This window comes from Micropterus salmoides, unplaced genomic scaffold (assembly GCF_014851395.1).
Source record: "Micropterus salmoides isolate LMB-PRFRI ecotype aquatic unplaced genomic scaffold, ASM1485139v1 Ms_hic_scaffold_22, whole genome shotgun sequence".
NCBI classification, from domain to species: Eukaryota; Metazoa; Chordata; class Actinopteri; order Centrarchiformes; family Centrarchidae; genus Micropterus; species Micropterus salmoides.
In genome coordinates this window covers 21,627,116-21,642,974 of record NW_024041373.1, presented here as the reverse complement: position 1 = coordinate 21,642,974, position 15,859 = coordinate 21,627,116, and the positions used below count along the sequence as shown (strand labels likewise).

Here is a 15,859-nt window from a genome sequence, read left to right as displayed (position 1 = left end):
TGCAGCTCCTAACTAGTGCTGACAGTTGTCCGGCTGGCGTCCTAATGCGTGCCATTGTGTGTGTGCTGTGGTCTGTGTGCTCCATTGGTAATGTGACAGAGCAGTCTGCCTGCTCAGGATAGTTCAATATACACAGGCTTGCAGCTCCTGCGTGTATGTGTGTGTGCGCGCATGTCAGACACTAAGCCCGTCGAGTACATGGATTGTGTAAGCGAGATGGTGTCACTGCAATAGCTGCTCTCTTTTTCTAGGTCCTAGTGTTTTTGAGCATTTCAGCACACTGCACATTTTGTAAGTTGATGTAGCTCTATTTTTGGCAGAGGACTCACACAGGGCCATAAAGAGAGAGACACACACACAGCCCTCTCAGCCCCAGCACTTTAATGTGCTGTCCCCTTGAGGCAGGTGTAGAACGAAGCCCACCTCTTACCTTCCCATCACTCACCTGCAGTGCAAAGATAGAAGGAGAAAGAAGGATGCTGCATTATTCACTGAATGTCAGGATAGTTAGGTGATGACTGGGTTTTATTAGCAAAGGAGAGCCAGTGGAGTTGCAAGGAGAGGGTAAGGTGAGTAGTCATGGTGTTCAGAAGTTTCTCCAAACACATCTTCGTCCTGTCCTCGCTGGTCTCCCTCCTCTCCATGTGTATAGACGTTGCTGCTCCATTGACAAAAACGTTTTCTCAATGCAGTGTGTCTCCCCAGAAATGTACAAACAGATTTGCTCTTAACTGTGATGTGTGATGTATGGTACATCGTGGCTGCCAAGGTTCAACAATCACCACGTGACTTATTTGTTACACCTGACAGTGAACATCACCTGTAACTTAATGGTAAATGTTCTTCTCTCATTTATCACAGCGACGTCACAAGCCATTCTTTCTTTGTTTCTGTCACAGCTCAGCTCTGCGATAGCTTTGACAACCATAATAATTGTCTTTCTCTTAAATCCCCTTATGTGACTACTCACGCTGCTAAATGTAATCTTTAATCATCCGCTGACTTCCAACAGCAGGGCCTGCAGCTCCACAGCATGAATTTCTCCTTTTTACACTTAAGTAACATTTTTGTGATTGAAACTTGCCCACAAATGGAGCCGGACAGGTAGCTTTATACAGCAATTTGAGGTTGTTGATTATGCTAATGATCATATATTACGAAAGCGTTCATCAAGTTGAAACGGGCAATTTAAGTATTTTAGGTTTGTGCAGTAGTTACGAGAGTTTGCTGCATTTTACTTGGAAAACTTGTGCTAGCAAACATCATAGAAACAAGTAACAGAGATTTATTATTAAGAAAATTAAAATGCTCTTGCATGAGACCCAATGTCCCCATTACTCAGGATCATCCACAGAAGTAGTAAGAAGAAAGTAGTTCCATTGTTCAGTGATGTGGGCAGATTGTATAGTATTTATAGATTGTATTATTATTTTTTTTTTTAATTGCTTTGAGCACCACACATGAAATTCCGTTCAGCTCCACATTATGTTTGGTGAGGCAAAAATCTCAGGCCGACATCTTAAAACCTGGACAAATATAACCAAATCTAGTGAGAAAATATGTTTTTGTGATTAGAGTGAACTGACCCTTTGAACTTGTTTCAAACCCCTGCTGGGATCGCTCTCTCTCTCTCCTACTATAGTGAACACAGCTATTTATCAGCATTAATTAATACATTAATAAGCAACCGTACAATGCAACAAACCAGCGTAATCTGCAGGAAAGCTCTCACCTTCTCCCCTCCAAAAAGCACCCAACACAACACTTTGTCTGGATCAAAGCACTGATTAATTAGGCAGGAACAGAGGCAGAGAGCCCAAGTGTGTGTGTTTGGGGAGTGTGCTACAAATCCCTTATTTGTGTATTAATGGGGATTTAAAGATGAAACGAGACAACCTAGTTGGTGAGTGGAGACTGTTTAGACAGACCCAGGAGGGGCTCCACTGCTGTTTACTTTTGGAAAGAGGGGCGAGATAGAAACACACACAAAGCCTCACTGTATGGTAGTTTGTTTTAAATGTTTGATGCTGAATCGTCTTTTTTTCTCTTTACAGGAGTCCTTTAAGTTTTATGCAGACAAGCTGAAAGAGAGAGCTGCTAAATCTCAGACAGCAGCTGAGGAATAAAGATTCATCCTCCTCTCGTCTTACCTCCATCCAAATCCCATTGTGTTCTTCCTTTTGTCTCTTTCTTTTTTATATAAGTTGTTTGAGCTGAAATGATGGGTATTGTGTTATAGCTGTTGGATGTCACACCCTGTCCACTGCGCTATTGATAATGTTGATGAGGATGATGTTGAGAATGTACAGAAGTATTTATGCTAATAAATGATGTTAGGAATCCACATTCTGTGCCTGGGTCTTTGTGTGGTTAAAAAAGTGTGTATTTAGTGCTACAATTAACCTTTTTTTCAGTGCAGCAGGTAAAGCACAAATGGGGCTAATTACATTAACAATGGCTCTGTTCCAATGAGGTGTCCCAGTGAGTCTGTATGCACAATACCAGGGCCATGAAACACCTAACTACAAAGGTTATCAATGACACCTGTGCCTACACTACACTATAGTATAGTACTGTACGATATACTAATTTTTAGAGTGTACTGTTCATGCAGGTATCCAAATAAAAAACATACATTAAACTATGACTTTAAAATGTCACTTCAAATAAAACTTCAGACAGCAAAATGTTTTTCCCCCAAGGAATTAAGTTATTTGTTGTTTGATTATACATTACATCCACAATTAGTTAAATCTTTTTCCAGTTGTGTGCAGCTCAGTGGTGGCAAGTACTGTACTTTAAGGTACATATAAATTACTTGAATATTTCCATTTTATTGTACTTTACTACTTCTCTACATATCAGAGGGTAATCTTGGACTTTTTACTCCACTACATATGTGTGACTGCCATAGTTTACAGATCTAAAGTGTACACACAAAACCTATGAACACTATAGAATATGATGCATTGTTACAGATCAAAACCAAAATATAGAAAGTTGAAATTCGCACCTTCTTGATGAGCTCCAATGTTAAATTTCTGTTTACAGCACTAGAAATAGTTATTTTAAATTAAGTAAATTGTATTAACAACACTTCTGTTCTTTTATTGAAGTACTACTTAATTACAAGATTTTTACTTATAATGGGGTATGTTTACATTGTGGTTTTGGTGATTTTACTTAATGGATCTGAATACTTTTTCAGATACAGTGTTTTTCTTGTGTACTGTATACTATCACTTCTCCAGTGTGAACACACTATATACTCAAAACCTGCTAAGGATTAGTTTGTGATTCGGGATCCAGCGAATGTCTTCTGTTAAAAAAGGTCCATATCAGGTAGAAATGCCTCCCCCTTTTTAAAGAAATGATGTACTCATTCACTCATATACTTTATAATAAAATGCTTTCACACAGAACAGATGCAAAAGATTATTGGCATTAATTTGATTTTCATCAAAGACTGTCTCATGTAGTCTAACCCTAACCCAGGTTTGTATAAAACCCACTTTTTTTCTTTGGTTTCTATGATAATAAAAGTTACTTTGAAAATTGCGTTGATAATTATGGACTGCCCTCAAAAGAGCACAGTCAGTGTTCATGCTCTTTGAAAAAAATGTAATTGTTTTGCATAATCAGAGATGTGGAGTTTTTTGACAACTTTTTAGCTTATCATTATGGTGTTAACATGCATGATTTCACATTAAGAACTATTTTAAGGGTTTTGAAATGACAACCAGAATGTGAAGGATAATCACTGAAAATCACATTATCAATAACAGTGATGGTAAAGAACAGCACAGCTACTAGTGACAACACAGTGTGACAGAATGACTAGGCCGAAGGACAGCAGAGTATGACAGAAATAAACATGCTCAAGTGGAGCAATTTCATTTAATACTTTACTAATTTGGACTCAAACCATGTCTGTAAAATATTTATCAGGCTTTTGCACCAGTGCAAAAACACACAGCTTACATAATCTTCAATCTATGAGTACAAGCTCTTTTTTTCTGAGTGTGACTTACTAAATCACTACTAGGCTTTTCCCCCCAGTGCTCCCTATACTGGCATACACATTGTTAAGCTTAATAACCTTACATATACAAAAAAGATAAAGCTGTAGAAAAAAAAGAAGATTGAAAATGGAACAAGCAAAAGCTGCAGATGGATATCTGCCAAAGTGGCGCTCTAATCATTTGCCAAGATGAAGAAGAGAGGGAGAAAAAGAAATGCCATAATTTTAACTTTGCTGATACTGCAGTGCTCTGCTGCCATCCAGCAGCAGACAGCGGTACTGCAACAAGTGCTTTTCTGCTTATCCAAATTCTTATTCCCATATTCAACTAGTCAAAGATTGAGGGGAACTGCTGCACTTTTAGACATTATTTCCTATATCAAGAAGGGTGATGTTTTACACTCTACTGAGGTGCCAGGGTGGTTATTTCATGGGTTTGTACCATTAAAAAAGGTACAGGGAGCTTCAGATGTTGAAATTATCGGGGAAATGTAAATTCAAAACACATATTTTACATTTCCTCCCCCTTGATTAAGCACCTTTGCACTGTAAAACAGTAAAATAACAATGGTGTCGAACTAGTCGAGCTAGAATCCAATTTCCTTCCACTGCTGCTGCAAAAAACATCAAGTAAAACCTTTCCTCCTGACGTGTGTGATTTTAGACAGTGTTTGGTCTGACAGTTGGTCCAGATCTGTTCACCAGTCCTGACTGGACTTCTGTTTGATGAATTTTAGGGACAAGTAATAGAGGACCATGAAGACCAGACAGACTGCCAGCAGCACCAAATAGCATGAGTACAGAGGGTACTGGTTCATGTTCATCGCCTCCACCACCTGAGACACAAATGGAGACGGTTACAAGATAAGAAAGATGTTAATTGTCCATGTGCACTACTTTCGTCCCAATAGTTGTGTTCATTTACAAACCATTCCATCCTATTATTTATAAATGATTGCCCTGTAACTAATTCTAATAAAAAGGAAATGCCAGGGTGCTGATTTACACCCATGGATGATTTTGCATTTGTGTGTTTGTTTCTAACTCACGTGTATGCCGTCAACATTGATGGTGATGTTACTGATAGTGACGCGGTACTTGTTGCCTCTGAACTGCACCTGCAGCATGCCTTCAAAACCCCAACGCATAAAGGAGGCATGAGAAAGCCATGAGGCCACTGGGGAGTCAAACAAATGCACAGGTACAAACATCACATACTGACCAGCATCTTTTTTTCCCCCCAAGCTGTTCTTTAGTCTTTCAACACATCTTTTAACTAAAAACAATAAATCCTTCTCCTCACCAAGCCACATATTCTCCAGGCTGATGACAAAACCTCCAGTCAAATAGAAGACAGTGAACAAGGCGTTGCCCATGAAGGCTGAGGTCTGCAGGGTGGGCAGCGAAGCAGCTACAAACAGAGCCATGGCTCGGCTGCAGTAAACCATCAGCCACACAAGCAGGAAGTTGAGCAGGAAACGCTCCGGAGCCTCGTTAAGCCCGGCCAGCCAATATATGGGCAGGCCGTACACCAAGGTGAACACACAGTGCTCTGGTAACTCCCCCAGGACCTGAATGTGGAGAAAGCATACATTCAAATTAACAGAACAGACAACACACACATATTTAGTGTTAATCCTGGCTGATATATTTGCAAGCAGACACATACAGTACATCATATCTTCCTGTGCAACACCACATTACAGTACTGTACGTCACTGAAGTGTGACTCCACCATGGAGTGAGACTGACCCCTGCTGGAGATGCAGTTTTATCACTGTGGCTTACCTTGGCGAAGAAGTAGGAGGTGACAGAGTACATGCCGTCCTCCAGCTCATGGTACAGCATGGCTCTCTCTGTGTGACCTGCGGAGAACATTAAGTTAGTAGACTCACAAGATACAGCATTATAACCTCTGGTACCAGACTGCCTTAGAGATTGTAACTGTTATTCTGTTGGGTGTCAGCTGATAAACAACACAGCGACAAATATCACAAGTCACAGAGATGCTCCAGCTCCAGCTTGAATTGCAGTATTGTGTAACTTGAAGTTTTTCAGAGATCTTCTATATCAGAGTATTTATCTCTGACTCATAAGTGTACTTGGAATCAATTTTATATTATTATTACTTTTGTTGTAACTTGACCTGAGTTGAACTTGACTCTTAATGGCTGTTGGCCTATCTCCCACAGATCTGGCTGATAACTTGTTGATTACTTTTGCTTTAATAACTTTGTCAAGCTGTTCAGAACCATATTACCTTGCAGTGATCAAAACTTCAAATGCATTCACTTAACTTTTAATGATTTCTGGTTCTTTTCCTGCAGTTTTCTTTCATTTAAACACAAATATTATAAAATGTGTGTATTTTCACTGTTATTCTTTTGTTTCAGTTTGTACAGTAAGTTGCAATGCTTTTAATAAAGCTTTGCAAATTAGATGTTGTTTGGTTATCAACACTAAATGACTTATAATTTTGAGAATAAGGTCTGTTGTTGTTTTGCTGTCTTGAGTGAGAGTTCTTTGTTGCAGTACTTTAAAAAACGCAGTTGTATGAAGAGTTTTGAGAACACAACACCTTTTGGAGCATGCCTTTTCTATTTTGCAAATGGAAACAGTTTTGCTGTTTGTGTCACCCATTCTAATTAATTTATAATGATTGTGCTGTACACCATGTTTCTAACATCACTAAAATCAATAAATCATTTTAAACAAAGAAACAAAAACATTTCAAAATGTTACCCTGTCTCAGTTTTATATGCTTAAATGCTGAGACTGAAAATTGGTTTTAACTGCAGTTGAAATAATTTTAATGTGCACTTTATTAACTACCTAACTAATTTGCAAACTGACTTTGACTCTTATCGTCCCACACAGCTGCAATTACTCACATTTAGCTATGACGTCCAGCACCACAGCAAATGGGGTAAGAGCTCCGATCATGTAGAGGAGGGCCACTGTGTCCTGAATGGACAGACGCTCTTCTCCTGCCCCATAGTAGAGACAACCGACCAGCAATGACATGAGGAGGGCCTCGAAGCCATGGACCAATAGGGTGACCAGGTCTCTAAAGTCATTATACATGTGACGCCTGAGGGAGAAGAAAGGAACAGAGGACAGTGTTCATATTTTTCCCTCTTAACTGCTGTAAAATAGTACTTCTGCAGTTACCAGGGGGTAGTTGCAAAGACTGTGAAGTAGCTCAGTTACATTGAAGAAAATCTAACTTACAAGTTGGTGTGAGGTTGATCTTTAGTATATTTATTATCACAATAACCAGTAAATCACCAGATACAATGAGCCAACCTGAATCAATTCTAACACCTGAATGCCACCTGCTGCAATTGAGAGTTCGTGAAAACTAGTTTGCACTGAGCAGAGAAGTCAAAATAAATAGAAAAGTAATGGACAAATGATTGAAAAGTAGTAAAAGTACAAAAAGTTCCAGGACCATTGTGTGTTATATAGACAGTATTAAATAACATCCAGTTACAAAGGTACAGAGAAGAAACAAAAAAGGTCAGGAATCACTGCTGTAATACATCTGTGTGTTGGTCTTACCTGATGAGGATGGTAAATTGGTGTAGCCTGCCAGGCAGACTGTTTCTTTGCTTGGAAATAGTGATGACTTCCTCTCCTTTTACCCCGCTCAGCCGCTGAGGGCTGCAGGCAGGAAAACAGTGGATCAGATTGCCTGGGTTAGCACACTGGAACCAGTTTTCCCATAAATTATAGACATTAAAGGACAAATCTCTAGAAATAAACTTTAAATGTCCTGAATTTTGTTGCCAATTATTTGTGTTACCACCAAGAATTTTGCCTCTAATTACACAAAACACAGTTGAGGTCAGAAAGTTGAATTATCATGTGTAAAGTCGAGAAGGTAGCCCTCTAAAACAATCCTGTCATCCAGGCAGAGCACTGGCTCTTTCTCACTGGAAAAGCAACCCAACAAATGCCCCTGCAGCTGCTCAGACAGGTCACTGGAAAGTGATATTATGGAAATATTTCTTCTTTTAAAAACATGCGTACTTCATAGATTTAAGTTTAAGACGCTGTTAGATGAGACTCCAACCCCGCCTTTATAAAAAGTTATGTTATTGTTAAATTAGGGAGAAGGGAGGTAATGAGAGGAGAAATACAGTAGATAAAAGAAAGAGACTGTGAACAAGATATGTGAAAACAAGAGAAAAGTTGATGAAAAATATCAGTATAGACGAGGAAAAGTGAGGCCAATTACACACACAAACACATGGCTACTTTTCAGATTGGGTCAGTGCCGCATCAATCCCAGTTGGTTTCCACATGTGATCTTCTGTGTCTCGGACCTTGTCCATGAACTGCTCAGACAAAATTGTGGCCCGCTCCAAACACTCGGCCTCTCGCTCCGGACTGCGCCGGTCTATACTGATCAGATCAACTGGACACACACAGACGACAACATCATTTATACAAAAAAACATTCAATATTGTGATGACTATTTTATTTCTCCATTATTTGTGTATATTATGTTTTGTTTATTTTCCTTTAAATTAACATTGACTTGTTTTATGCTTTATTCTGGTCTATGTTTTACATTAATTGCTGTAAAGCACATTGTTACCTGTATTAAAGTCCTACACAAATAAAGCTATTATTATTATTATTATTATTATTATTATCATTATGTTTCAAGAGTTAAAGGCAGATAAAGGTTGCAATGCCCAAACCACTATGGTATTACATTTCTTGGTCCTAAATTTCTTCTAAGTTACCAGTGAGTGTGAGGGTGATAACAACTCTCAGACATTGTTGGGTGCTGAAAAGAAGCACCACTAAATGCTGTTTTGACTGCTTTACACACACACACACACTAACCATAGAAGTCAGAGGGATTGCAGTATCGTGGGCAGGGGTATCCCAGGGCTGTGAAGTAAGGCACCATGTCACGAGCAGCGCCACAGTAAACGGCTGAACCCGACGACAGCAGGACAACAAGGTCAAAGAGCTGAAAGATATCTGACCGAGGCTGGTGGACCGACAGCAGCACCAGACGGTTTCCCCGGGCCAGGCGGGACAGTGTGATCACCAGGTTATGAGCAGTGAAGCTGTCCAAACCTGAAGTGGGCTCGTCCAGGATCAAAATACCTGAAATATAAAAACAACAATTCAATAATCCATAAAAAGACACAAGCAACTGCTTGCCTGCAATGTCTTCTTCCGTCTTATTTTTGGTGATCCACTGGTGGTTAGGGGGTTGTGGCTCCAGAAAATCTGTTGGGATTCATTTAATCAGGACAGTTTATTTAAATAAACAACTGTTTACAAAATGCCAGACAGACGGGTGGTTAATACTTGAAAATGGGGAGGGAAACCTCTTATTTTTAATTGTATTCTATATTACATCTAAATATTGTGTCACAGAAAATGATGTAGTACTGAAACATACGGCTGGAATGTATAGGCTAACTATAAACCTGGGTGTTATTGAAACCAATTACATATCTGTTGTTTATTGATAGAATTGTTTTCTCACGTGATTATTTTCACAGTTAGCAATTAAGTACTACCTGCCTGTAAAAAAAATCCTCCAAAGCTAAAATTTGGTGTTTTCCAGGCACAGGCTGAATGGTAATTTAGTAATTTTATTTTATCTAACAGGGGATACACGTGTTGAATGTGAAAAAGCAAAACCTCAAACACACACACACACACACAACAAGCACAATGAGTGCACAGCCAGTGTGGGCAGGTAGGTAGACAGGCAGGTAGACTTAGGCGTGTCAGAGCATTTGATTTATAAATTGCTGTCAGGATGTAAAGAAAGTGAAAGGTCAAAATTTAGAGGAAAATTTCAAGAGTTTATGAGGTTTTTCTCTCACCGGGGTTCCAGAGGAGCTGAACAGCTATACTGACTCTCCTCCTCTCTCCTCCAGAAACACCCCTCACATAATCATTTCCCACCCTGGTGTGAGCGCACTGTCGCAGCCGCAGCTCAGCGATGACATCATCCACCTGTGACAGAAAACAGAAGAGACAGAGTTTGTCAAAGGTAGCATCTGTCAGAACAGTTCATCATTTATCTTTAGTATTTCATCTTACTTCACTGACATCATATCTGGTCCCAATAAAGATATCTAAAGTTTGTGGTGAGTGTTTGTTTAACACAGACCTTTTGGTTTTATTAGTCTCAGAATAGACTATAATGTTTTCATTGTGCGTACAGTCTGTGCCTGTTTGTATATGGTCACGGTTGTCTCTTAAGCTTAATGTTACCCTCTGGTCCTTTTGGGCCTGTGTGAAGTGGGTGGGGAGCCTCAATTTGGCAACAAAGACAAGAGTTTCACGGACGGTGAGGTGAGGAAGAAGGCGGTCGTCTTGGCGGACATGAGCGATGCACTTTTTCACTAGCTGGGGCGTGTTGGGCTTCCCGTTGATCAGAACCTGGCCGGACGTCATTGTACCGCCCTCATCGCGACATGTTATTATGTCCAGCAAAGATGTTTTACCACAACCTGGGAGAAGATGATTACGTATTAAAGGCAGAAAAACCACCAACAAAACTCACTATACAAGTGGAAATATGTCCATGGTTTTTACTGATTTGACTCCAAACATAGCGGATCTTTTCTTGCTTTTTTGTTAACCTTTATTTGGAATCACATAATTACCCAGTCATCTTTAGTTAGATAAGAAAGAAAGCAGAAAGTAAACAGAAGAATTGCTTTCCACTCCTTCAAAATCTCCTTAAATTAAGTTTTCTAAAGCATCTTTCCATCACAAATATGTTATAAATTATATCATACAAAAACTCTATAGATGTGGTGTCTGGCTTAAGAAATTTCTTTGTAATTGCTTTTCTAGCAGCTACACTCAGTATTCCAAATAAGTATCTTATTTTAATATTTATAGATGTTGAGTGTGGAATCCCAAAAAATGAGTTCATCCCACTTAAAGTCATTTTTGTCCTGAAAATAGTCACTAATAAATCCTGTGTAAGTCTTAAGCCAAAAAGTATTTACTTTTGGACAGGCCCATAAAAAGCTATTTGCTTCCAGGGAGCCAAAATTCCCTCCAGTAGCTGGAGACTCTTCCATCTAAATAGTCTCCATGAGGTTGAGCTTAATATCCTCCATTGAAATTCACCATTATTTGTCCACACTTCCTCTGGAAAGCAATTGTTTCTCTTTCCCACTTTTACATTATGTATTTGGCACTGACTATTTTAACCTTCTTAAGTCCCCGATATAGTGTTGAAATTACTTTAAGCACTTAATCCCAAACTTAGGCACAAACTTTTAGGTTGTTTTCAAATGCCTTTTGTGATGGCCTACCTGAATTATTATTTAACCTCTACAGTCTTTTCAATGTCTGAACGTTGCCCAGTGTGTCCTGGTTTAAAAAACTATAGTATGAGGAAAGACACCGATTAGCTTTTTCTGCATTAAGGCCTGGAGTTTATTTTTTAATTATATGTTCAGTCACATATAGTGTCTGCTTCCTTTTCTTTCTAGTTCATGCACACTGAGTGCTGAGTGAGAGAGAGATAAAGATTTGATTGACAAGAGGTCCTTTGACAGGCAGGTGGAATGAATGACATTACCCAAGGAGGCCAATACATTTATTACCTAGAAACAGTAATACTTAAAAGCGTATTTGTGTGTTTGTGTGTGTGTGTCACCTGAGCTGCCAATGACGGCCAGCATCTGCCCGCTGCGGACTCGGAGGCTGAGCTTGTTGATGGCTGTCTGCTTGTTTCCTTTTATCTCCCACGGCAACTTGAACTCTGACAACCTCTCATACCAGGGGATCTGAGCAGCTGTGTCCACCTGGGAACACACACAAACCATTTACACAGTGAGCACATACAACCTGCACATACACAGTACAGACATGCACACACATGGAGAGGACCGTTAAAAGCTAAAGATGATTCCGTTTCAGAGCAGAGCTGCTGTCCATCAGTTACCTCATAGTGCAGGTCGTTGACCTCCAGCTCATTGCACCCTCCACTGTAGGTGAAGTAGAGACTGCTGTCTTCTTCAGACGAGAACAACTCTGTGTCTTGATGCTGCTAAAGAGGACAGGTCAATGAGTTTCACAGAGGCAAGGACTTATTTGAAGTCTTTATTTGTATCCATATCAGTTTGAAAGAACAAGCTTCAATAAAATAATAGAGTATAAAATAGTAACTTTTTTATTAATCAGTTTTGTAAAATTTCTGTTCAAAATTACAGATTTACAAGATGTATGAGGGAACCTATGGAGGAACACGTTAGTGCTCCTGTACCAGACACTACATAGAAAACCACAGATTGTAGATTAGATGGCAATAAGCCATCAAGCCAATAGAAATGACAGAAGATGAACTTTATCAACTAGTTTATTGGACAGTTTTAATGACTTATTTATTTAATGATAAATATGTGCATGCATGAGCATGTGAGCATGTTTAAGCTTGTGTGCGAATGTGTGTGCGTGAGTGTGTATTGGCATGCATCTCTTTGTGGGTTTGTACGTGCAAATAGTTGCTGGAAGCCTTTTGTGGGTCCAGGGTCCATTTGAAAACAACCCTAATATTGCCATTATGTAATCGTTAAATCTCTCCAATAAAAGCACTAATGTACGATTAAAAATACAGCACATGCCAAAACGTCTGTCCACACTGTGCACTACACTGTATGTTATATTGTATATACCGTAGATGTCACGTAAAATGGCTGATATGTATTCTAGTGACATGAACATCCAGTTTCAAGCCCTTCTTGCTGTTCGAACTAGTTCTAGTCAGATGTGGTAAATGAAATAGGAAAGTAGAAGAGGTGGAAACCATGTGTCTTCAATGCCATTAAACCAGACTTCAAATGAAACTTAAATAATTAGAGTAATGATTTTTTTAGAGAAACTGTCCAGGTCTAGTAGAGCATGCTTTTTCTAAATTCACTGGAAACTGGAAAACATATATAAAAACTAGAACATAATGAGTCACATTCAATCGGCAAAGTTTTGTAGTGTGTATTTTTGAGTATAGATTAAAAAAAAAATTACAAAAAAGAAGTTAATCCTAATATACATCAATTGTCAAAGACGAATGAAGTATTTATTTCTTCTGTAAAGCCAAAGAAATGGAAATACATTTACATAAGTATTCATAAAATAACTATTAAAATAGTGTATATTGAAATAACATTTAGATAAAATATAAATAAATGTGATATTTGACTAGAAATATTAATCTAAATATTAAAGCAATTATTTTATTAAAACTATTGGCCCGATTTTCATGAAACTTGGTGGACCCAATTTCATTTTGGAGCAGATCCAGATCACTGGGCGGATTGTGAGATAGGTCGCCAGAGGTCTGTGCTCTCTGTGTGCCCTTTTTCTTGAAGTTGATGTTAAAAAAAATAAACTAGACTTTTTCTCCTTCAAATTGAGGTCATAAGTTAAGGGAAACTGTAAGTGATTGCTTGTTTTACCACACTAAAAAAAAACTTCCAGCAACAGTAAAAAAAATAAAATAAAATCTGAAAATGCCCTCAATCAAACCAGACTCTTTACAGCAACATATCCACATTGTAATATGAATTAGGCACAAAAAGTTCAATTAATAAAATTAGTGGTTATGCAGCAGGCAGAAAGTAGCTCAGTGGGTGAGTAGGTGGGGGATGAAAGGAATCATCAGAAAGTTGACACGGTTTTAAAGTATATTATCAGAGGGACTTTAAACTAATCCCTTCAAGTGAGCTAAAAATTGGAAACAAAAATTAAATTTGTGTGATTCAGTGTAAGAGACTAACCTGTGAAGAGCCGTTTGTATGATTGAGGCCAGTATCTGTGTCCATGATGATGCAAGTTGGTGGTTGACGTTTGTAGGGTCAAGAGGTCAACGCCCCTCTTTTTCTTCTCTTGTTCGGTTCCTCTCTTTTTATCTCTAAGGGTATCTGCCTTATTTGCTCTCCTGTTGCTCCCCTGTTCTCCGTTTCTTCGCTCTGTTAGATAGTTTGACTCCAGTCTGGCTGAAGATCTCTTGTCTCAGCTCACAAGCCTTCTCTCTCAAAACGTTGATGTTCATGTCACGTTCTTCATCTGCTCTGTCCTGTCAGTCATAGCTTTTCCATAGTGCACAATTTGAGGACTGAGGAAAGACTGACAGACAGTCAATCTACTTAGCATGTGTGTTTTTTGTATTCTAACTCCAGATCAAAGTTCTCTGAGATAACACAACTGTGTGTTTATGGTACCTGAGAGACACCACTGCTCTCGCATTGCTGCTCTTTACAGGGTATGGGTGCAGAGAAACAAAGTCTGGGACTGTAAGACAGCTCAACTTCAGAGCTTCACATATGTATGGATATGGACAAACTAATCTGAGACGGACTTATTGCGGTTGTTGTTTGGAGTAGCAGACAGGCGGGAGACATGAACAGATTTTATTCCATGGAGGCGGTGGAGCCAGAGAACGGGACTAAAGTTAGAGAGTCCTTCAAGTTTGCGTCGGAGGTGAAGACGGATGTAGGGAGGGACGGTGGAGAGGAGCCATCAGAGCCCTCCTGCTGTCTCAGTGTCAGCAATATCTCCTACACAGTCAGGTAAATACTGAAAACACAGAGTGTAAAAGAGGATGACTGAGAGACAGACATGCAAACTAGATGACAATATACAGATGTTATATTATTCTGCATACATGCAGGCAAGTTTGTGTTGAATTATCTGTCACTTTATGGAGTCTAAATCTAATTTCTAATGAAATAGCAGAAATATGAGTGTAACACAGATAGCACATGAAACTTGCAACTTTTTGTCTATGTAGTGTAAAATGAAACACACTGCATATCGCTGATGCATACTTTCAAATCAAATGATGATAATTTTTACAGAGGAGATTGATTCTGCGAATGTTTAAAATGCCCCTGTATCTGTGTTCTAGTGAGCGTGTGGGTCCCTGGTGGGACTTACCCTCCTACAAGAAGCGATGGACTCGTAAAATCCTCAATGATGTCTCCTTCCACGTAGACAGTGGGCAGATAATGGGCATACTGGGCAATTCAGGTTCACACCTAGTCTAATCTATCTATCTATCTATCTATCTATCAAATTTTTTTCTGTATTTACTGTGTGTGTGTGTGTGTGTGTGCACTTTGCATTGGACAGGCTCAGGAAAGACCACGTTGTTGGATGCCATCTCAGGGAGGATTGGAAACCATGGTATGCTGTTGGGTGAGATCTTCGTTAATGGCAGGAAAATGAAGAGAGATGAGTACCAGGACTGCTTCTCCTATGTACTGCAGGTAACACACACAAAAACCCAAACACACAGTAGAAAACAAAGACAATTTGTAGGAATAAATAAAATTTTCTAGGTGTTTCAAGCTGCACCTTAAGCACACCCTAATGAGTCAAATAGCTCATGATCAATAACAATGTTTAAAGCTGCAGTGTTAAATGAAAGATTGCCATCACATGAATAAAGAGACTGAACAGAAGTTTAAATTTAGTATGCACCTAATCACATGCATGCACATGCATTGCCCCAGTTCTTATCACACACCGACATCAAGTTCAACTTTGCTCCACAGTATCACATGTGAGTGGCTGCATGCTGAGAGTTTGCATGTATTCAAGTTGCATGTGGTTAACTGGCATGAATACCAAACCACAAACTCAATGAACACACACCATTTTGCAAAAACTCCTGAAAAGGTTGCCCTGGCCTCTGGTTGAAATTAACTAAAGACCCTTGCTAGCCTCCTCATACACTTAATCTCTCAATGAGAGGTGCTCAAGTGTATCCAAGGCCTGAATTAAAAACACTGGCTTAAAACTGGCCTTGCTTCCTTTCAAATCATCTCTCTCCT

General features: G+C 39.2%; 3 protein-coding genes across 6 annotated transcripts in view; 2 read left to right on the top strand and 1 right to left on the bottom strand.

Annotated features, from left to right (window-relative positions):
- The window catches only part of lrpprc (leucine-rich pentatricopeptide repeat containing), a 59,505-nt gene extending 57,159 nt beyond the window's left edge, over positions 1-2,346 (top strand). Inside the window, exon 38 of the mRNA XM_038737034.1 lies at positions 2,055-2,346. Coding sequence (XP_038592962.1) covers positions 2,055-2,126 — 72 coding nt within the window. The 3' untranslated portion in view covers positions 2,127-2,346. The remainder of the gene's footprint in view (positions 1-2,054) is intronic.
- A 1,036-nt stretch (positions 2,347-3,382) lies between these two features.
- abcg8 (ATP-binding cassette, sub-family G (WHITE), member 8) lies at positions 3,383-14,545 on the bottom strand. 4 transcript variants are annotated; one of them, XM_038737035.1, is made up of 13 exons: positions 13,802-14,545; positions 11,971-12,075; positions 11,683-11,830; positions 10,278-10,516; positions 9,884-10,016; positions 8,880-9,275; positions 8,282-8,441; positions 7,583-7,684; positions 6,913-7,112; positions 5,810-5,886; positions 5,325-5,592; positions 5,071-5,198; positions 3,383-4,857 (listed from the first exon to the last, which is right to left on the bottom strand). In XM_038737035.1, exons 1-13 carry the CDS (start codon positions 13,844-13,846, stop codon positions 4,720-4,722), a joined length of 2,139 nt encoding a protein of 712 aa, XP_038592963.1. In that variant the 5' UTR covers positions 13,847-14,545; the 3' UTR covers positions 3,383-4,719. The 4 variants fall into 4 exon arrangements, with proteins under 4 accessions (XP_038592963.1, XP_038592965.1, XP_038592964.1 ...); XM_038737037.1 differs by having other exon boundaries at positions 4,720-4,857; positions 8,880-9,149; XM_038737036.1 differs by having other exon boundaries at positions 4,720-4,857; positions 11,971-12,072.
- Positions 14,424-15,859, top strand: part of abcg5 (ATP-binding cassette, sub-family G (WHITE), member 5) — a 12,032-nt gene continuing 10,596 nt past the window's right edge. Inside the window, exons 1-3 of the mRNA XM_038737039.1 lie at positions 14,424-14,593; positions 14,932-15,053; positions 15,156-15,292. Of these exons, the coding sequence (XP_038592967.1) occupies positions 14,424-14,593; positions 14,932-15,053; positions 15,156-15,292 (429 nt within the window). The remainder of the gene's footprint in view (positions 14,594-14,931; positions 15,054-15,155; positions 15,293-15,859) is intronic.

Bases quoted from the DNA above. Each gene is read 5' to 3' on its own strand.
- abcg8 (XM_038737035.1), bottom strand. From the start codon at position 13,846: ATGGACACAGATACTGGCCTCAATCATACAAACGGCTCTTCACAG. The intron at 10,517-11,682 runs GTGACACACACA...ATCTTCTCCCAG, and splicing joins GGCCGTCATTGGCAGCTCAG to GTTGTGGTAAAACATCTTTG. The intron at 10,017-10,277 runs GTAACATTAAGC...TTTCTGTCACAG, and splicing joins AGGCCCAAAAGGACCAGAGG to GTGGATGATGTCATCGCTGA.